General features: G+C 36.2%; 1 protein-coding gene and 1 pseudogene across 7 annotated transcripts in view; both read right to left on the reverse strand.

The window, feature by feature from the left end:
• The window catches only part of RABGAP1L (RAB GTPase activating protein 1 like), a 682857-nt gene that overhangs the window by 550200 nt on the left and 113526 nt on the right, over positions 1-19131 (reverse strand). For all 7 annotated transcript variants that reach the window (XM_073804143.1, XM_073804149.1, XM_073804154.1 and 4 more), the window contains one exon: positions 18497-18663. In XM_073804143.1, the coding sequence (XP_073660244.1) occupies positions 18497-18663 (167 nt within the window). The remainder of the gene's footprint in view (positions 1-18496; positions 18664-19131) is intronic.
• On the reverse strand, positions 380-1677 carry LOC101321527 (COP9 signalosome complex subunit 8 pseudogene; annotated as a pseudogene).

The following is a 19131-nucleotide window of genomic DNA, read 5'->3' on the forward strand; positions in this document are numbered from 1 at the left end:
ACCTTAGAAAAAACAGTTGAAAAATTCAATTAAATATTTATTGAACAAATGCAGAATAAATGAACTAGGGGGTGGTTTTAACGTGAAGATACAATAAACAACTTCAAATATTCAGAGGGCTGTCACACAAAAAATGAAAGACTTGTTCAGTATTTCTCCAAAGGGCAGAACTTGACCCAAGGGCCAAATATAAGCAGCCAAGAGGCTGCAGGACAGTCGTACAAAGTGTATCACTTAATCGCTTCTTTCCCAAACAATGCATTCCACACTTACGTTTCCCTTCTTCTGAAAGGAAATATTACAACTTAATACTTCTCATGAATGTCTTTAACAAGTCGCATTTTCATGGCAAGCCCTCCACTGCCAGCAATGGATGTACTCACACTCTCAGAAAAAAATCTAAAGTTAACAAGCTGGTTTACTAGGGAGATGGCCTTTGTTCCTCAGCTCTATCTCAGCATTTTATATTTGTGATTCTCAGGAGGGGAGAGAAAAAGAGCATATTCTCCAAAGGGGGTGAATTAGAGTCCCCGGCACTTCAGATCCTGCCCCTGGGGACAGTCCTCCTCAAACCCCAGACGTATCACTGTAACTATCAACCTGTGGTAGAGATGGGAGTGTGCTGTGTGCTGGGGCAGAAGAAAACAGCTGACAACCACTGTTCTACATGAAGCAGGAGAGCTGTATTTCACGAGTCACTAGGAAATATAAACTGACTGCCTAATACTGACGGGCTCCATCCAAACTGTCAAATATTACAAAATGAGAATTGTTTCAACAACCATTCAGCATGTTTAAGGACAAAATATATATAATATATTTTATATTATATACGTATTTTATCACATACTCAGTAAGGAATGCTGAGGTTCTTAATCCATCCAATAAAATTGAAAATAAAAATTTTACATTTTTCTGTCAGTATTCAGGATGCTGAAGGTGGATCTTGAACTCAGAATGATAAGTCAGTTTTCGAGGAAAGCCACATAATCAGTGAGTCTGGCTAACTGCTGTTCATTGGGGATGGGTGGAATGGGGGCAGGCTCTGAAAAGGGAATAAACCTGTTAAAGGAAACAACCAGGGCCCCTGCAACTGGCTTTCTGGGCATGACCATCCTTGTGGTGGAGTCGGCCTTGACAAGGTATCCTTGTTCTAGGATACCTTTCACAGCCTCTTCCACGGGAAGTCCAACAAAGGCTGCGAAATCGTCGGCAATAATGGAGGTATATGCCTGAGAGACCAGGGAGAAGGCTCGCCTCCGGGTGGCATCTCTAAGTGCCTCCATGATTGGCTGGACTGTCTCAGACCCCATGGTCTGAGACGCTGATGGTGGTATAGATCCCAGGGAAATCTCTCTGCCAGATTCTTTGTCCTACCGACCAAATTCCCCCAAGTTCAGAATTTGCAGATTTTATAGCAGGTGGTATTCTTTTCCAAAGATATCTTGCATTATTCATGTCATTATAAGGCAGATATAAAGCTAGAAGCTGACCATACACTGGGGGTGTAGCAATTCCTCCTGGAGCCTCGAGCTCCTGGTTCTCGCACTGATCCAGCAACTTTCTGAAACTAAAGGAACTTTCCGCCATCACCACCATGGGCATTTTCCCGGCTGGTCCCGCCACCGAACCTCCCCGCCGAGCCAGACCTCAGACTGTCCCTATGTTGACTTTCAATCAGAAATAATATGGTACCTGACACATAGAAGGTACTCAACAAATGAGGGGAATGAATGACTAGACTAATGGTAAAACATGAATTTTAGAGTCAAATAGATCTGAGTCTGAACTCAAATTTCACTACTAATAAGAGTGTGCTCTTGGACAAAATACTTAACTTTTCTGAGTCACAGTATCTATAACAATAAAATGGAAATAAACCACCTTAAAATTATTAAGAAGATTAAATATAACAATACTTTGGACATAAACCAAAGTGCTGGAACAAATTTATACTAATATTATTATTATTGCAATGTTTGTACCACCATACTAGACTCTAAAGAAAACAAAATATGAATAATATAAATCTAACTTTACACATAAAGGAACTAGAGAAAGAGGAACAAACAAAACCCAAAGTTAGTAGAAGGAAAAAAATCATAAAGAACAGAGCAGAAATAAATGAAATAGAAACTAAGAAAACAATAGCAAAGATCAATAAAATTAAAAGCTGGTTCTTTGAGAAGATAAACAAAATTGATAAACCATTAGCTAGACTCATCAAGAAAAAGAGGGAGAGGACTCAAATCAATAAAATTAGAAATGATAAAGGAGAAGTTACAACAGACAGCGCAGAAATACAAACATCCTAAGAGATTACTACAAGAAACTCTATGCCAATAAAATGGACAACCTGGAAGAAATGGACAAATTCTTAGAAAGGTATAAGCTTCCAAGACTGAACCAGGAAGAAATAGAAAATATGAACAGACCAATCATAAGTAATGAAATTGAAATTGTGATTAAAAATCTTCCAACAAACAAAAGAACAGGACCAGATGGCTTCACAGGTGAATTCTATCAAACATTTAGCGAAGAGCTAATACCCACCCTTCTCAAACTCTTCCAAACAATTGCAAAGAAAGGAACACTCCCAAACTCATTCTATGAGGTCACCATTACCCTGATACCAAAACCAGACAAAGATACTACAAAAAAAGAAAATTACAGACCAATATCACTCATGAATATAGATGCAAAAATCCTCCACAAAATACTAGCAAACAGAATCCAACAACACATTAAAAGGATCATATACCATGATCAAGTGGGATTCATCCCAGGGATGCAAGGATTCTTCAATACACGCAAATCAATCAATGTGATACACCATATTAACAAATTGAAGAAGAAAAACCATATGATCATCTCAACAGATGCAGAAAAAGCTCTTGACAAAATTCAACACCGATTTATGATAAAAACTCTCCAGAAAGTAGGCATAGAGGGAACCTACTTCAACATAATAAAGGCCACGTACGACAAACCCACAGCAAACATCATTCTCCATGGTGAAAAACTGAAAGCATTTCCTCTAAGATCAGGAGCAAGACAAGGATGTCCACTCTCGCCACTATTATTCAACATAGTTTTGGAAGTCCTAGCCACAGCAATCAGAGAAGAAAAAGAAATAAAAGGAATAAAAATTGGAAAAGAAGAAGTAAAACTATCACTGTTTGCAGGTGACATAATACTCTACATAAAGAATCCTAAAGATGTTACCAGAAAGCTATTAAAGCTAATCAATGAATTTGGTAAAGTTGCAGGATACAAAATTAATGCACAGAAATCTCTTCGATTCCTATACACTAATGATGAAAAATCTAGAAGAGAAATTAAGGAAACACTCCCATTTACCACTGCAACAAAAAGAATAAAATACCTAGGAATAAACCTACCTAGGGAGACAAAAGACCTGTGTGCAGAAAACTATAAGACACTGATGAAAGAAATTAAAGATGATACAAAGAGATGGAGAGATACACCATGTTCTTGGATTGGAAGAATCAATATTGTGAAAATGACTACACTACCCAAAGCAATCTACAGATTCAGTGCAATCCCTATCAAGTTACCAATGGCATTTTTTACAGAACTAGAACAAAAAACCTTAAAATTTGTATGAAGACACAAAAGAGCCTGAACAGTCAAAGCAGTCTTGAGGGAAAAAAAAGGAGCGGCAGGAATCAGACTCCCTGACTTCAGACTATACTACAAAGCTACAGTAATCAAGACAATATGGTACTAGCACAAAAACAGAAATATAGACCAATGGAACAGGATAGAAAGCCCAGAGATAAACCCACGCACCTATGGTCAACTAATCTATGACAAAGGAGGCCAGGATATACAATGGAGAAAAGACAGCCTCTTCAATAAGTAGTGCTGGGAAAACTGGACAGCTACATGTGAAAGAATGAAATTAGAACACTCCCTAACACCATACTCAAAAGTAAACTCAAAATGGATTAGAGACCTAAATGTAAGACCGGACATTATAAAACTCTTAGAGGAAAACATAGGAAGAACATTCTTTGATGTAAATCACAGCAAGATCATTTTTGATCCACCTCCTAGAGTAATGGAAAGAATAAATGGATTAATCTCCAAAATATATAAACAGCTCATGCAGCTCAATGTTAAAAAAAACAAACAACCCAATCCAAAAATGGGCAGAAGACCTAAATAGACATTTCTTCAAAGAAGACATACAGATGGACAAGAAGCTCATGAAAAGCTGCTCAACATCACTAATTATTAGAGAAATGCAAATCAAGACTACAATGAGGTATCACCTCACACCAGTTAGAATGGGCATCATCAGAAAATCTACAAACAACAAATGCTGGAGAGGGTGTGGAGAAAAGGGAACTCTCTTGCACTGTTGGTGGGAATGTAAATTGATTGATACAGTCACTATGGAGAACAGTATGGAGGTTCCTTAAAAAACTAAAAATAGAACTACCATACGACCCAGCAATCCCACTACTGGGCATATATCCAGAGAAAACCATAATTCAAAAAGACACAGGCACCCCAATGTTCACTGCAGCACTATTTACATTAGCCAGGTCATGGAAGCAACCTAAATGCCCATCGATAGACGAATGGATAAAGAAGATGAGGTACATATATACAATGGAATATTACTCAGCCATAAAACGGAATGAAATTGGGTCATTTGTAGAGACATGGATGGATCTAGAGACTGTCATACAGAGTGAAGTAAGTCAGAAAGAGAAAAACAAATATCATATATTAATGCATATATGTGGAATCTAGAAAAATGGTACAGATGAACCAGTCTGCAGGGCAGAAATAGAGACACAGATGTAGAGAACAAAGGTATGGAAACCAAGGTGGGAAAGTGGCGGGGGTGGAGGGGTGGGGGTGGTGGTGGGATTAATTGGGAGATTGGGATTGACATGTGTAAACTAATATGTATAAAATGGATAACTAATGAGAACCTGCTGTATAAAAATAAATAAATAAAATTCTAAAAATAAAAAAAAAAGAATATAGGCATAGATAGAGATATAATATCTCTAATATCTACCTGTAATGTAATCCATTTAAATTATAAAAATAAAACTACTTTATTCACTGTTTTCAAGAACTACTTTTGAACCATTAATCAAATTTCGGGTGCATTTTCAAATCATTTAGCAAATAATAAAATGTAAAACTGTCTACTACATTAAACATAGAAAAAAAAAGAAGAAGAAGACAGCCGTGGAAAGTTAAATGGTTAGGTTTAAACCAACCAAATTTTTATTGCATTTCTGCTATATTTAAGAAACAAAGACCTCAATCCCTAGAGTAACCATTAAAATAATTATATAAAGAAATATAATAAAAGTGAAATACTAACTGTTCAAATAATCCAAAAGATGACAGCAAAGGAGAAATAAAGAAATGTAAAATAAGAAACAAGTAGGAAACAAATAATAAAATAGTAAACTTAAATTTAAACATATCAATATTTATGTTAAATATAAACTGCCTAAACAATTAAAAAACAAAATTCTCATATTATGTTTAAAAAAAGACAACTATTTTCTGTCTACAAAAAAACCCACTTTAAATGTAGTGACATAGGCAAGTTGAAGGTAAAATGAGCTTAGAAGACATACAAAAACACTAATCAAAAGAAAGCTGAAGAGACTATATTAATAAAAGACAAAGCAGACTACCAAGCAAGATCAAAATCACTGCGTATAAAGAAGGACACTGCACCATGTTGAAAGGATCAATTCAACAAGAACACATAAGAATCTTGTAAGTGTATGCACCTAACAACAGGCTTTCAAATATATGAAGCAAAAAATTCAAAGAAATGAAAGGAGAGGGACCAATTCACATTTATAATTGGAGACGTCAACATTCTTCTCACAGTAATGAAAAGAAGTTTACAAAAATTCAGCAATGTTATAGAAGAACTGAACACCATCAACAGCAGGATCTGATATTTATATACCACTCCACCGAATAACAGCAGAGTACACATTCTTTTCAAATGCAAATGGAACATTCACCAAAACAAACCATTTCCTGGATTATAAAACAAACTTTAGAAAATTTTTAAACGTGAAATAATATGTTTAATGACCGTGATACAAGTAAACTGGAAATCAACAACAGAAATACATCTGAAAAATCCCCAAATACTCGGGAATAAAATAACACACTTCTAAGTACTCCATGGATCTAAGCCAAAGAGGAAGGCTCAAATTAGAAAATATTTTGAACTGAACAAAAATGAAAATACAATAAATCAAAATTAGTGGGATACATCTAAACAGTGTACATAGGGAGATTTAGAGCTATAAATGCTTATAAGTATTTCAAGTGAGACATCCAAAAATCAATAACCTAAACTTCCACCTTAAGAAACTAGGAGAAGAAGCACAAAATAATCTAAAACTAACAGAAGTGAGAAAATAAAGATAACAGCACAAATCAATAAAACCGAGGACAGAAAAAATTAAAAAATCAATGAAACCAAAACGTAGTTCTTTACAAAGACCAATGAATTGATAAACCTCTAGCTAAATTCCCAAAGCAAAAAAGAAAGAAGATACAAATTACCAATACCAGGAACAAAAGAGTGGATATCACTACAGACCCCATGACATCAAATGGATAATAAATAAATACTGCAAATGGCCCTATGCATATTAATTGGACAATTTAGAAAAAATGCACCAAGTTTAAGGTGTACAGCATAATGACCTGATACACTATATCAATATATATTGCAAAATAACTACCACAGTAACATCCTTCAACTCACATAGTTACTCTTGGTAATTTACTGATTATACTTTTTTATTTTTCAATTGAAGTATAGTTGATTTACAATGTTTCAGGTATACAGCAAAGTGATTCAGTTTTATATGCGTGTGTGTGTGTGTGTGTGTGTGTGTGTGTGTGTGTGTATTCTTTTCCAGATTTCTTTCCATTATACGTTATTACAAGATATTGAATATAGTTCCCTGTGCTATACAGTAGGTCCTTGTTTTTATCTAATTTATACAGTAGTGTGTATCTGCTAATCCCAAATTCCCAATTTATCCATCCCAACTGATTATACTTTGATTTAAATAGGTTCAAATCAACATGCATCTTCAAAAGGGAATTTTCCTTTAATGCTTTTTAACTCTAATAACTGATAAAAGACTTTGCCTCCAACTGAAAGGAATGTTAAGGCACCTGAAAGCAAAGAAGAGATTTGAGAGGAAGGTAAAAAAAAAATGTTATTTTAACATTAAACCTATATTTAGTCCAGAGCCCATAAAAAGCCTAAATGAGGCCTGTGCTAGGAAAAAGATCTAAGAAAGGGCAGCTACTTCTACTTCCAGCCTGGCTCATGCTCTCCTAGAGAGGAAAGAAGAGGTGGCTCACTTTCCGCTATTAAGGGCCAAGCCACAGGAGCTTCTGAGAGCAGATAAGACTGTGATGACCTTTTGTCATTCCCTAAAACCTACCCTTTTCTTCAGACAAGGCTCCTTCCTCTAAACTATCTCTTGACTGAAAACACAAAACAGGATGATAGGCTTTGGAGAACAGACTTGTCAAGAGAGGAGCTTTTCTTCCCCCTTAACACTTGACCTCCAGTCTTACTTTAGGTCTCTTGGACATTACAACTCTGCCTCTCATTTCTCTATAACTTCCCCTTGTAGGGGAGCAAAATTTGTCACCCCAAAATGTCTCTTTGGCATGCAAATTATTTAGAGATGGAACAAATCAAGGCCAAAAAGACTCAGGAAAAATCTTTGGCCTTCCCCCTAACTGCCTAAATTTAGATAGAGGGCTTGTTCCTGGAATAGAGCTGCAATAAGAGATGTCTGCAAAGGATATGGGCTAGGTGTGATGGGGGAAACTCAGCAGGGCCTAGAGATCACAGTCCATTCTGTGTCCCAATGTCTCTGCATGGCCCAGCAAACATCTATTTACCAAATATTTTCTTTTCCATCTCCATGTGAACTGCCTTTTTTCCCTCTGAAGTTCCAAAACACTACCCCCAACATCCTCTTTTGTCTTCAACTGAAGATGGTATTGAAGGAAGAGCTTCAGCCATTTTGGAGAATTACTCAGTTTTCCTGGGTCTCTACCATGTATACATGTTACTAAACTTCTGTTTGATTTTCTCCTGTTAATCTATCTCATATCAATGTAATTCTTAGGCCAGCCAGAAGAACCTAAAAGAGTAGAGGAAAATTTCTTCCACCCTAACACCCTTCTCGCCTGTTTCATGAGACTTCTCTTTTCTGAAGGTAAATTTTATTCCTAGCAGATGCAAAAAAAAAAACCCAAAAAACAGGTAAAGTACTTGGAACAGTGCTCAGCACATAGTAAGTGCTATGGAAGTGTTACTTCTGGTACTGTTTTTTGCTGTTAAATGATATAACACTTTGAGGCATGAGATAGTCTAACCTGTGGTACAATACGAAGAATAACTAAGAAGCAAAAGTGGCTTCCACATCCTATTCTAGTGCTCTTCTAGAAATCTCTCTGGGCAAATAATTATGTTAATAACAATAAGGATAGCAAGCATTCAATCCTGGCAACAACCCAAGCTCATCCCTTGAAAGGTCTTTTTTCCCAGATCTTCATTTGGTTAAGTCCCCTCTTGTCACTCAGACCTTAGACATTTAAATATCACTTTCTTACGGAGGCCTTCCTTGACCACCCAATATCCACCAAGTCATCATAGCACTCTGTTACTATCTGCTATCTTGCCATTTGTTTGCCTGCCCATCTGTCCCCTCCATGTATCCTCCATACATACAATGTAAGCTTCATGAAGCAGGGACTTCATCTGCAGCATTTACCACTATATCCCCAACATCTACAATAGTAATCTGTCAGAGCAGGCACTTAATAAATGTTGATTTAATTAATAAGTAAATGAGCAAACAACGCTACATGGTAGGTATTATGTTTACCTCCATTTTACATATAAAGAAGCTGAAGCTCATGGACACAACTACCAAATGACAGAATGGGGAACTAGCCTCATGCCTACTATCAGAATCAAATCATTAATATTTGGGGTTACCCTTTTGTGTCACTTTACAGTCTACAAAGTGATAGCACAGACAGTATCTTACATGCTAAAATATACTGCAGGGGAGCAGAATTTGTCACCCCAAAATATGCCACATTAGCATGAAACCAAGCAGGACCCTGTGGGGCCCTCTAGGGCAGGGGTCTCCAATCCCCGTACTAGTCCACAGCCTGTCAGGAGCCGGGCCGCACAGCAGAAGGTGAGCAATGGGTGAGTGAGCGAAGCTCCCTCTGCCGCTACCCATCGCTCCCCATCGTTTTCATTGCCACCTGAACCATCCCCCCACCCCTACCCCGGTCCGGGGAAAAACTGTCTTCCACGAAACGAGTCCTGGGTGACAAAAAGGTTGGGGACCGCTGCTCCAGGGTACAAATCCTTTCCGTGTTCCCCATTTCTTGTTTGTAGGAAATAAGATTCATTCAGCCTCCCAGATCTTCCCTGAGTACCAAAGGGAAGACTCAAACAGTTACTAATTAGGGAAGCGTGGGAATGCAGAAACAAATGAGGAACAGTCAAGAAACAACAGCGCAGCATGGGACAGAGACGTGGTTCCTCCTCAAGGAATATACATAACAACATATCTTTGAGTTCTTCAGCAGGAACTATGGCCCCCCACCCAGGTAGAGCACCAGATTCCTGGAACACCACCCTGTTACCTCACCACCAATCAATCAGAAGAAAGTCTGGACACAGTGGAAGATAATACAGACTCTGATCCCCTCCCCAAATGATTAAATGTGATTAACTTCCCCTTTCTCCATTTAAAAAACTTTCATGGTCAAGCAGAATCTTAGGAGTTGGTTCTTGGACATGAGTCTGCCTTCTCCCCAGGTTGCCGGCCTCCTGAATAAAGCAACCTTTGCTTTCTAAACGAGTATTGGCTTTCGAGCTTGGCTTTCGAGCCGGCGGGCAGCCAAACATGAGTTCAGTGACAAGCATAAGGATTACTATTTTGAGCTAAAGATAATCAAAACCTAGCAGATTCAGGAAAGCTCTTTTACCTCTCCCTCACTTGCCTAAATTTACAGAGCAAAGGAAGAGAGCTATTACCAGAGATAGCTTCTTACCTAAGAAACTTACCTGTACAGCAGGGCAACCTTTGTTTTCCAAACATCTCCTCTGGCTTCCTGTGAATGGCCTTCCTCTCCTTTGTATCCATAGATCCCTCCCCTTTCTTTGGCTCAGGATGGTATGTAAGTTTCAATTACCAGCAACCTTTTGTGTTTTCATATCTTTATGGTGCTCCCATATGTACATAATTAAATTTTCCTATTAATCTGTCTTATATTTATTTAAATATTAGACAAGCCAAAGAATCTAAAAGGGAAGAAGGGAAATTTTTTCCACCCCTACAATATTCCCTCTCTGCTGTGATCACAGAAAACGACTCACATATACCCTCAAAGGAACTCCTTTTAACCATAACTTTGTGTCATTCTACTACTATTGTCCCTCCTTTTTCTAAACCCCAGAGCATTCTGTACATTATTTTCACCTAGTATTTATCATAGCCCTCCTAGTAAAATGGTAATTTTTATATATTTCCTTATTAATAGGAGGTGACACAAAGTTCCTTTGGGGATAAGGTTGTATTTTAAATATCTTATCTTTGCTGTGCCACTACAATAGATATTATAAATTAACTTTGAATTAACTTGACTACAACAGTCATGGAATTATTTGTGCTAAAAACTTTTTATAATTCACTAATTCAAATGGCATAGAATTTTAGACATGAAAAAAAAATCAGGAATACTATTAACCCACATACACTATGTATCTACACTGGAATAGGTGAGTCCTTCTCAATCAAATGTAAATTTCACTATGTCTTTTTAGGTCAGATGCTCCAATAACTAAACATAACTTAATTTGTTATTATTATTAGAGTTTAAAAATCTCCATAATAAGCAGCAACACATTTTTTTCAGAAAATTTGTTCATCATGATAATCAGATATGCTAATAGAAATTATTTAAATTATTTAAACCCTACTAATTCTACAACATGTGCTTTGTATCTGAAGAAATGTCAATCTACACTAAAACATGTTGTGCTGGCCTCAAAATGTTCTGGATTTCCTAAACTAATCTAATGTAAACAACATTTCTTAAGAGTATCTTTAAAATGAATATTATATAAGCATTTCTTTTTTCATAACACTGTTTTTTCTCTATAATTGCCTCAAATTGTTCTTTGTAGTTTATCACACATCCCCAAATTAAGCAAGAATTCAAGAACCACCCCCTACATGTTTTCAATGCTGCTGACTCAGCTGACCCCCTTGACAAATGAACTCTATTTTACACTAACTTCATCTAAGCAGCTAAATCTGCTCCTATTTTTCTTGAAACTCTATAGTATTCATAAATGCCTAATTTATAAAATAAAAGATCACTGAGTTCAATGAAGTTAAGTGCTGCATTTTCCAAGCTCCCATCTCCATATGCTTCTACTCTTTTATGCCTAACATAACTGCTGTTATCAATTTTTACTACATTTTGGCACAAGCAAAAAGTAGAAAATACTTTTATGAAGAACAACACAGCTAAAAATGTTGCACACCATTACTGTGAACAAAAGCAGGTACCTCTGTCCATAGAAAATAATTTCATTTCAAAATTTCAAACAAGTAGTATTTTAAGAGTAACACCATAGTCTTAAGTACAAGAATATTATCTGGACCTAAAGTAAGTATATCTGACTATGAAATAAGCAAAATTTCATTATTAAATATCAATTAGGTTGCTACTTCCCCATCATACCCAAGTAGCTCTTCCTTGTCATATTTTTCTCCAGGTGATAAGCCTTTTGTTTTATTTATTAAATCTTCAACACACTAAAAGTCTTTAGATAACGAGGATCATTTATTCCTCACTAATAGGCCACTTGGTAATGTGGCCTTGGTAATGTAGTAACGTGTAATTTCTTAAACTCCACAAATGAAAGACAAGGGAAAGGAAAGCTAATACTTAATGAAAGGATCCAAAGTCACTGTGCTTGCCATCTTGCTTTTCTTAACAACTGCATATTACTTTTTAAATGCATTGCAAAAGAGTTTATGTACATAAGGATTCTCTCCTTTCTGGCTTACAATTTCAAATCTTTAAATACTAATTTTTCACAATAAATCCTTTTCAATCAACTAATAACTCCTCAAGTTTTCAATGAAGGCCTATAATAACTGACCTATTCTCATTTCAGTACCCAGTATGAAATACTGCTTTATTCAATTTTATTTCCTTTGATGTAGTCTCATAGTAAGATACACCCTATAGTACAATACAAAGCAAATCTGAAAGTAAGCAGTAACACCTAAATGTCTTATCGTTCTTTAGGCAAAATACAACCAGAAGAATATAAAATTATTCTATGATTTTAAAAATTATAAAACAAAACAAAAACACTACTACAAAGGTTATAACTTTCCTATCAAAGAATCCTGCCAATAAACATCTTATGATGGGACTCACAGCATTTATTTTCAGTAATAGGAAAAGGAAGAAATAATAATTCATCAAATTACTTCTTAGGCAATTTATTAGTGTAGCAACAGGTGATGTCACTATAGTTTAAAGTTATGAGTATCTTCAATATGAATTCATTTTGGGGTACTTCAAAACTGTCATTTTAAAAATCACTTTGAAATGACAGAATAATAATAAGCACATAAAATTTGAAGGAGCAGAACCTTCCAAAATTCTAATTTTGCTTTCAGCTGTTTTGAAAGTCCTCCCATGAATTAATAAATTTTTTTAAAAAAGAAAATATCAAGTGATGCATAATTTCTTTTTTATTGAGATATAACTGACATATAACATTGTATAATGTTAAAGTAACACGTGTAAAGTATACAACGTGTTGATACATTTATATACTGCAATACGATTACCACTGTAGCATTAGCTATCATGTCACGTCATTATCATTTCTTTTTTGTGGTGAGAACAATTATGATCTAGTCTATTAGCAACTTTAAAATTTATAATACAGTACCGTCATTCCTTGGTATCTATGGAAAGATTGGATTCAGGACTCCTCCATGGACACAAAAATCTATGGATGCTTGTGTCCCTTATATAAAGTGACATAGTACAGTTGGCCCTATGTATCTGCAGGTTCTGCATCCACAGATTCAACCAACCAGGAACTGATCCATGGACTGATCCACAGACTGATTAATGGTTGACTGAATCAACCCTTGAGAAACCCGTGGAAAAAGGGCACACTAGACTGCTGACTACAATCACTAAGCTGTGCATTAGACCTCCAGAACTTTTTTATCTACTAGTTGCCAGTTTGTACATACTTTCTTAACTATACTATTTCTGAAGAAAGAAATTAGTTCACTTTCAAAATATCTGCTATGCCATTCCTCTAAATGTTGGCAACAAAAGGTTTTCAGCACTTGACTCCATATTTTGATGGGTATTCATTCAGCCAAATCACTAGCAGAGGGTTTGACTTCCAAACCCAGGAAAAATAGAAGGAGAGATTGAATTTTCTAAAATTCTAACTTTGTATATAAAAGTTGTATATAAAATAAAGTGTACCCTAATACTTTGGATTTGTACCCAGCTTCTCTTTTGTTCCCAGTTGCAGAGGTGAATTATGACATTTTGTCTCCCATTCAAGCCTCAATCAACTGCAGTCTAACTTCCGCCCCACTACTCCTCTGAAATTGTCCAAGTTTTACAGTCTAAGATCTTTGTCTCTTATTTACCAATCAAATCCTTAGCTAACCTTCCTGAAGTACCTGATGCTTAAGGCATTCTCTCCTGCAGGAAACAATTTCCTCCCTCGCCATTCCTGGCCTCGTGCTCTTGTGATCTTACCCCTAGATCTGTGCTTATCCTTCTACATTCACTTGGCTCAATCCTCTTCCTATACCAATCTTCAATGTCTCCCCACTCAACACTTGGCCACCTACTCCTAGTCACAATTCTCAAGCTTTAACCACTTTTAAAATCTTTATTTCCCAAGCTTAGGATACAAATATCCAACTGCTTACTAAACCTAAAAGTTCCACAGAAATGAGAAATTCAGCATATCTAAAACTCCGCTAGCTTTCCTCATGAGTCTCGAAACATTTCTCCTTGAAAGTCTATTTCTGTAACAGGGAAAAGCTAAATGGGACTCCAGGTTAGATAGGTTTCTTTGACTTTAACCTTTGCTTTTTGTTGCTTTTGTTATTATAATCATACATAATGGCCTGCCTCAGGGAACCCTGCCCCTCTGCCTGAATGTTAAACTAAAGTGCCTCTGTTCAGTTCAAAGGGAGACAACCTCACCCCACCCACCTGTGGATGTCTCAAGAAAGAAGAAGAAATTAACACATCCCCTCAGGGAGGCTGGCCATTCCACAGGGTATTTGCAAAACTTATGGCCTTTTGACTTTACTTACTCATCTCCTCCCCCTCTCTGTGCTATAAAAGAAGCTGGCATCCAAACCCCGATAAGATGGTTTATCAGAGACACTAGCCTGGCATCTTCTCCATCTGCCGGCTTTCTGAATAAAGTCGTATTCCTTGCCTCAATACCTCGTCCCCGATTCACTGCAGCGAGCAGAGAAAGCTTGGACTCCGTAACATCTCAATCAAAAGGATCAACAACCAGCCAGTCACCTGAAAGTAATCCTAGACCCCTTGTTTTCCCTCAACCTCACGTCACATCAAACACCAGATCTTGATTCTTACTTCCCTAAGGCCTCTCAAATTCATCTTTTCTACTATCCCCACTGCCACGGCCTTTCTTCACGCCATCATTTCTCATCTTGGCCACAATAGCCTTCTTACTTCTTATTTATTTGCCTCCAATAGCAATATATCTTTTTCACTACGGTCAGAGTGACCTTTCCCAATTATAAACACAGTGTCATTCACAGCTTAAAATTCTCCCAACCTGAGGATAAAGGACTAAGCATGGTAATGACCTACCTATTCGGAATAATTACCCACCATGCCCACTGATGCTTCGGCAATATCTAATTTCCTACAGATCTTGAACGTATCATGTTACATCAGAGTTCTATGACCTGACTCAACTCTTGTCTCTGACTAAAATGCCCTCCTCTGCCTTACCACACTCCAAAATCCTGACCTTGCTACCAGAGTTAGTTATTCATTTATTGGTTCATTTATTCTAGGCTTAAGAAACAAAGGATTCTGCCCAAAAAGAATAGAAACTAGATAGAAGACAAACAAGTATTAATTAACATTAATAAAAACAATAATAGCTAACATTTACTGAACATGTACCAGGTGACAATTACTGTCCTAAAGGGCCTTACATGAATTCATATTTATTCATCATGACAACTGTGATACTGTGATATAATAAGAAATATATATTTTGGTATTCATCCTGGCTCCTGAAACAGTGCCATAGCAATAAAGGTGAAAGAAACATCTTTTGTTGTAGTATTTGGTTTTTATCCCATTTCTGAAATAGTTCCAGAGCAATAAAGGTAAAAGGAGCATCTTTTGTTATTCCTAATGAGTTTCTTTAAACCACACTTGAATTTTGTTAGAGGTGACTTTTGGAAAGCCCCTGAGGGTATGGGGGGGCCGGGGCGGGGCGGGGGGGGGGGAGATGGATGCTAAAGGAATCAATCACATGATAGAAGGCTGGAACTTTCAGCCCCACTCCCCCAACCTCCAGGGAAGGGAAAGGAGTTGGTACTTGAGTTAATCACTAATAGCCAATGATTTACTCAATTGTGCCTACAGAATGAAGCATCCATAAAAAACCCTAACTTAGGTGTTCAGAGAACTTCTGGGTTGGCGAACACATGGAGGTACTGAGAGGGTGGCGAGCCTGTAAAGGGCATGGAAACTCCATACACCTTCCCTCATACCTTGCCCTGTGCATCTCTTCTAGCTGGCTGTTGTAGAGCTGTATCCTTTTATAATAAACTGGTAATCTACTAAGTAAACTGTTTTCCTGAGTCTGTGAGTCATTCTAGCAAATTATCAAACCTGAGGAGGAGGTTGTGGGAACCTCCAAGTTATAGCTGGTTGGTCAGAAACACAGGTGACAACCTGGACCTGTAACTGGTGTCTGAAGTAAGGAGGAGGGGCACAGTCTTGTGGAACTGAGCCCTTAACCTGTGGGGTCTGTGCCTACTCCAGGTAGTTAGTGTCATAATTGTATTGTAGGCCATCCAATTGGTGTCCAATTGGAGAATTAATTGCTATAGGAAAAACACGCACCCATCTGGTGTCAGAAATGAAGTGGTATGAATAGTAGTAAAGGAAACAGAGTTTTCTTTTAACAACTCTGAGAAGTTAGAGGGAAAGTTATAACCTTAAAAATTAAAAGATATTAGGAAAAAAAGTTTTTAAAAAATCAGTGATATAATCTTCATATGAAGAAACTAGAAAAACAAGTTAAATCCAAAGCAGAAAAAAAAAAGGAAATAAAAAAGAAAGCAAAAGGAATCAACAGAAGATAAAACAGGAAAACAATAGGGAAATCAATGAACCCAAAATCTGTTTCTCTGTGGGGGAATAAAATCAGTAAAATTAACAGACCTCTAGCTAGGCTGATAAAACAAAAAACAAGAGAGAATATATAAATTACCAATATCAGAAATGAAAGCAGATCCTACAGATCCTAAAAACAGTAAAAATAAAAAGGTAATATTTTAAGCAATAAATTAAATATCCTTGATTAAACTGAAGATTCCTTGAAAGACACAAATCACCAAAAATGACTCAAGAAGAAATAAAAATAATAATAAACAGACTAACACAATATCTACTAAAGAGATTAAATTATACCACTAAAGTTAGAAACCATGTTCTTATCTGATTCTTATTCATTTAAATCAGTCTCACATTTATTGGAGCTGAATATTACAAGTGAATCTAATTTAATCTTTTTATTTCACATGAAATGGCCTCAAACAGTATTTTTAATGTTTTAGTACTAAGAAATTCTTAACTCATGGTACTTACCACTCAGTCACTCAACATCAGTAGTTTTAAAAATATGAAAATAACAATTTAATAATAAAAATCCACTCTAATATATATATTCTTGAAATTTATATAAATATATAAATTCCAGTACTCTTGTTTATCTTGCCATATATATATTATATATATATATATAAATATATATATATATATATATATATGAAGCTAATATTGGGGGGCAGGACGGGAAGGGAGAAGCTAACTTTTTATCAAGTCTCAAGGAAGAAAAATTCACAGCATAATAATTTATTAACTGTCACTAGAATGATAACAACCACTTTGTATACAGCTCCTTTATTCACTCTTATGCAACTCTGAATAATCCTTTGGCTCAAAATGACAAACGAATTCTTTGACAGTCATGAACAATTAAGCTACAAAAAAAAAAAAAAGAAAAGAAAAGAAAGAAAGAAGGAAGGGAGAAAAATATCTCAGAATAAAACATGAAAATATGCTCAGTACACTAAAATTTTAAATATTGTTCATATTATATTCATCAGAATATGCTACAAAAACTGAAAGAAAAAAACAGTCTACACAGTAATAAAAGCTGTGTCAAACCACAGCTCTAATAATTTTATGCAAGACGAAAACCACAACAATTTCAAAGCATCTAACATATGAAGCCTAACTGAGCAATGACAAGTTTTTTTTAATATGAAAATGGTTAAGTGGCTTCTATATTTGTTCACTGAACTGATGCTTGCTTTTACCACATTACATTTTGCATATTATAGTATACGAAGCAACAAGCATTTTTTAAACTTGGGAGAGAGGGAGCACTAAACAGGATGAAAAGGATTTACATCACTCAGAATATTTTACTCTGATTTCATAAAATGGATACTACTAGAATTCAAATTATTTTTCACTGTTACCTTCTTCCTTCATTACATAACAAAAAGTATATTTTACCTATTAATACTGCCTAATTTAAGAACTTCACAGAAACCCTAATTTTGTTCATTTAATATTAAAATAATTTTATAACCTTACTAATAAGTCAAACAACACCTTCACGTAATATTATATAGGTAGAAATAACTATATAACAATTAGTCATGTATTACTTCAAAATGTTTTTACTATTATTTATAAAGATATGATGTTTCTGTGCCCTTTCTTTTTGGTTTTATGTAATTGTATATAAAAGGAAGAAAAGCTGTTTTAGATATAGATTCGTTATTTCTATTAAGTATGTTGATACTTTACAGGTACACATTACAGGTTTCTAAAACAAATTTCTACATAATTATTACTAGTTGTTTTTTTTCAACTGACATTACCTACATATGGATTTTTCAAATACTCTGTTAGTTGACTCTAAATATTTGATTATCTGAGGAATTCTATTGCTTTTTATTGTTATTTAAGAAATTATGTTGGCATTAAAGAAAAAATGGTGGAAAAAATGTATTATGTGAGAAGAACAAAAAGGTCTTACCTGTTTCAACCTCATGAAGAAAGTCTCCGTGAAAGTCTTTCTGCTGAAATACCAAAATCGCTCGTTTGCAGGGTACACGCGTACTACTGTCTCCAGGAGAAAGCGGACAGGCTCCACCACCTCCGTGACTACCATATCCACCGCCACGGTCATGTACACTCGTTTATCTGCAGTAGAAATTTTCTGTGTTTTATGCCAGCTTTATTATTACTTATTTAAGAAAACAAAGTTAAAGGATTAAGGTTCTTTTTTTTTTTTTTTTTTTTGCAGTATGTGGGCCTCTCACTGTAGTGGCCTCTCCCGTTGCAGAGCACAGGCTCCGGACGCGCAGGCTCCGCGGCCATGGCTCACGGGTCTAGCCGCTCTGCGGCATGTGGGATCTTCCCAGACCAGGACACGAACCCGTGTCCCCTGCATCGGCAGGCGGACTCTCAACCACTGCCCCACCAGGGAAGCCTGGATTAAGGTTCTTTATACTCCTGCTACCTGCTATGTTTAATTTTAAATGTTTTATTGTCACTTAGATTAAATAGGTAACCAAGTTTCCCAAGTATGTTTCTCAACACTCCTGATCCCACCTTAATCAAATGTCCAAATCTCCTCTGACAACTTTAATTTCTCCTTCTCAAAATCAG

Source organism: Tursiops truncatus, chromosome 1 (assembly GCF_011762595.2).
Source record: "Tursiops truncatus isolate mTurTru1 chromosome 1, mTurTru1.mat.Y, whole genome shotgun sequence".
Lineage (NCBI taxonomy): Eukaryota > Metazoa > Chordata > Mammalia > Artiodactyla > Delphinidae > Tursiops > Tursiops truncatus.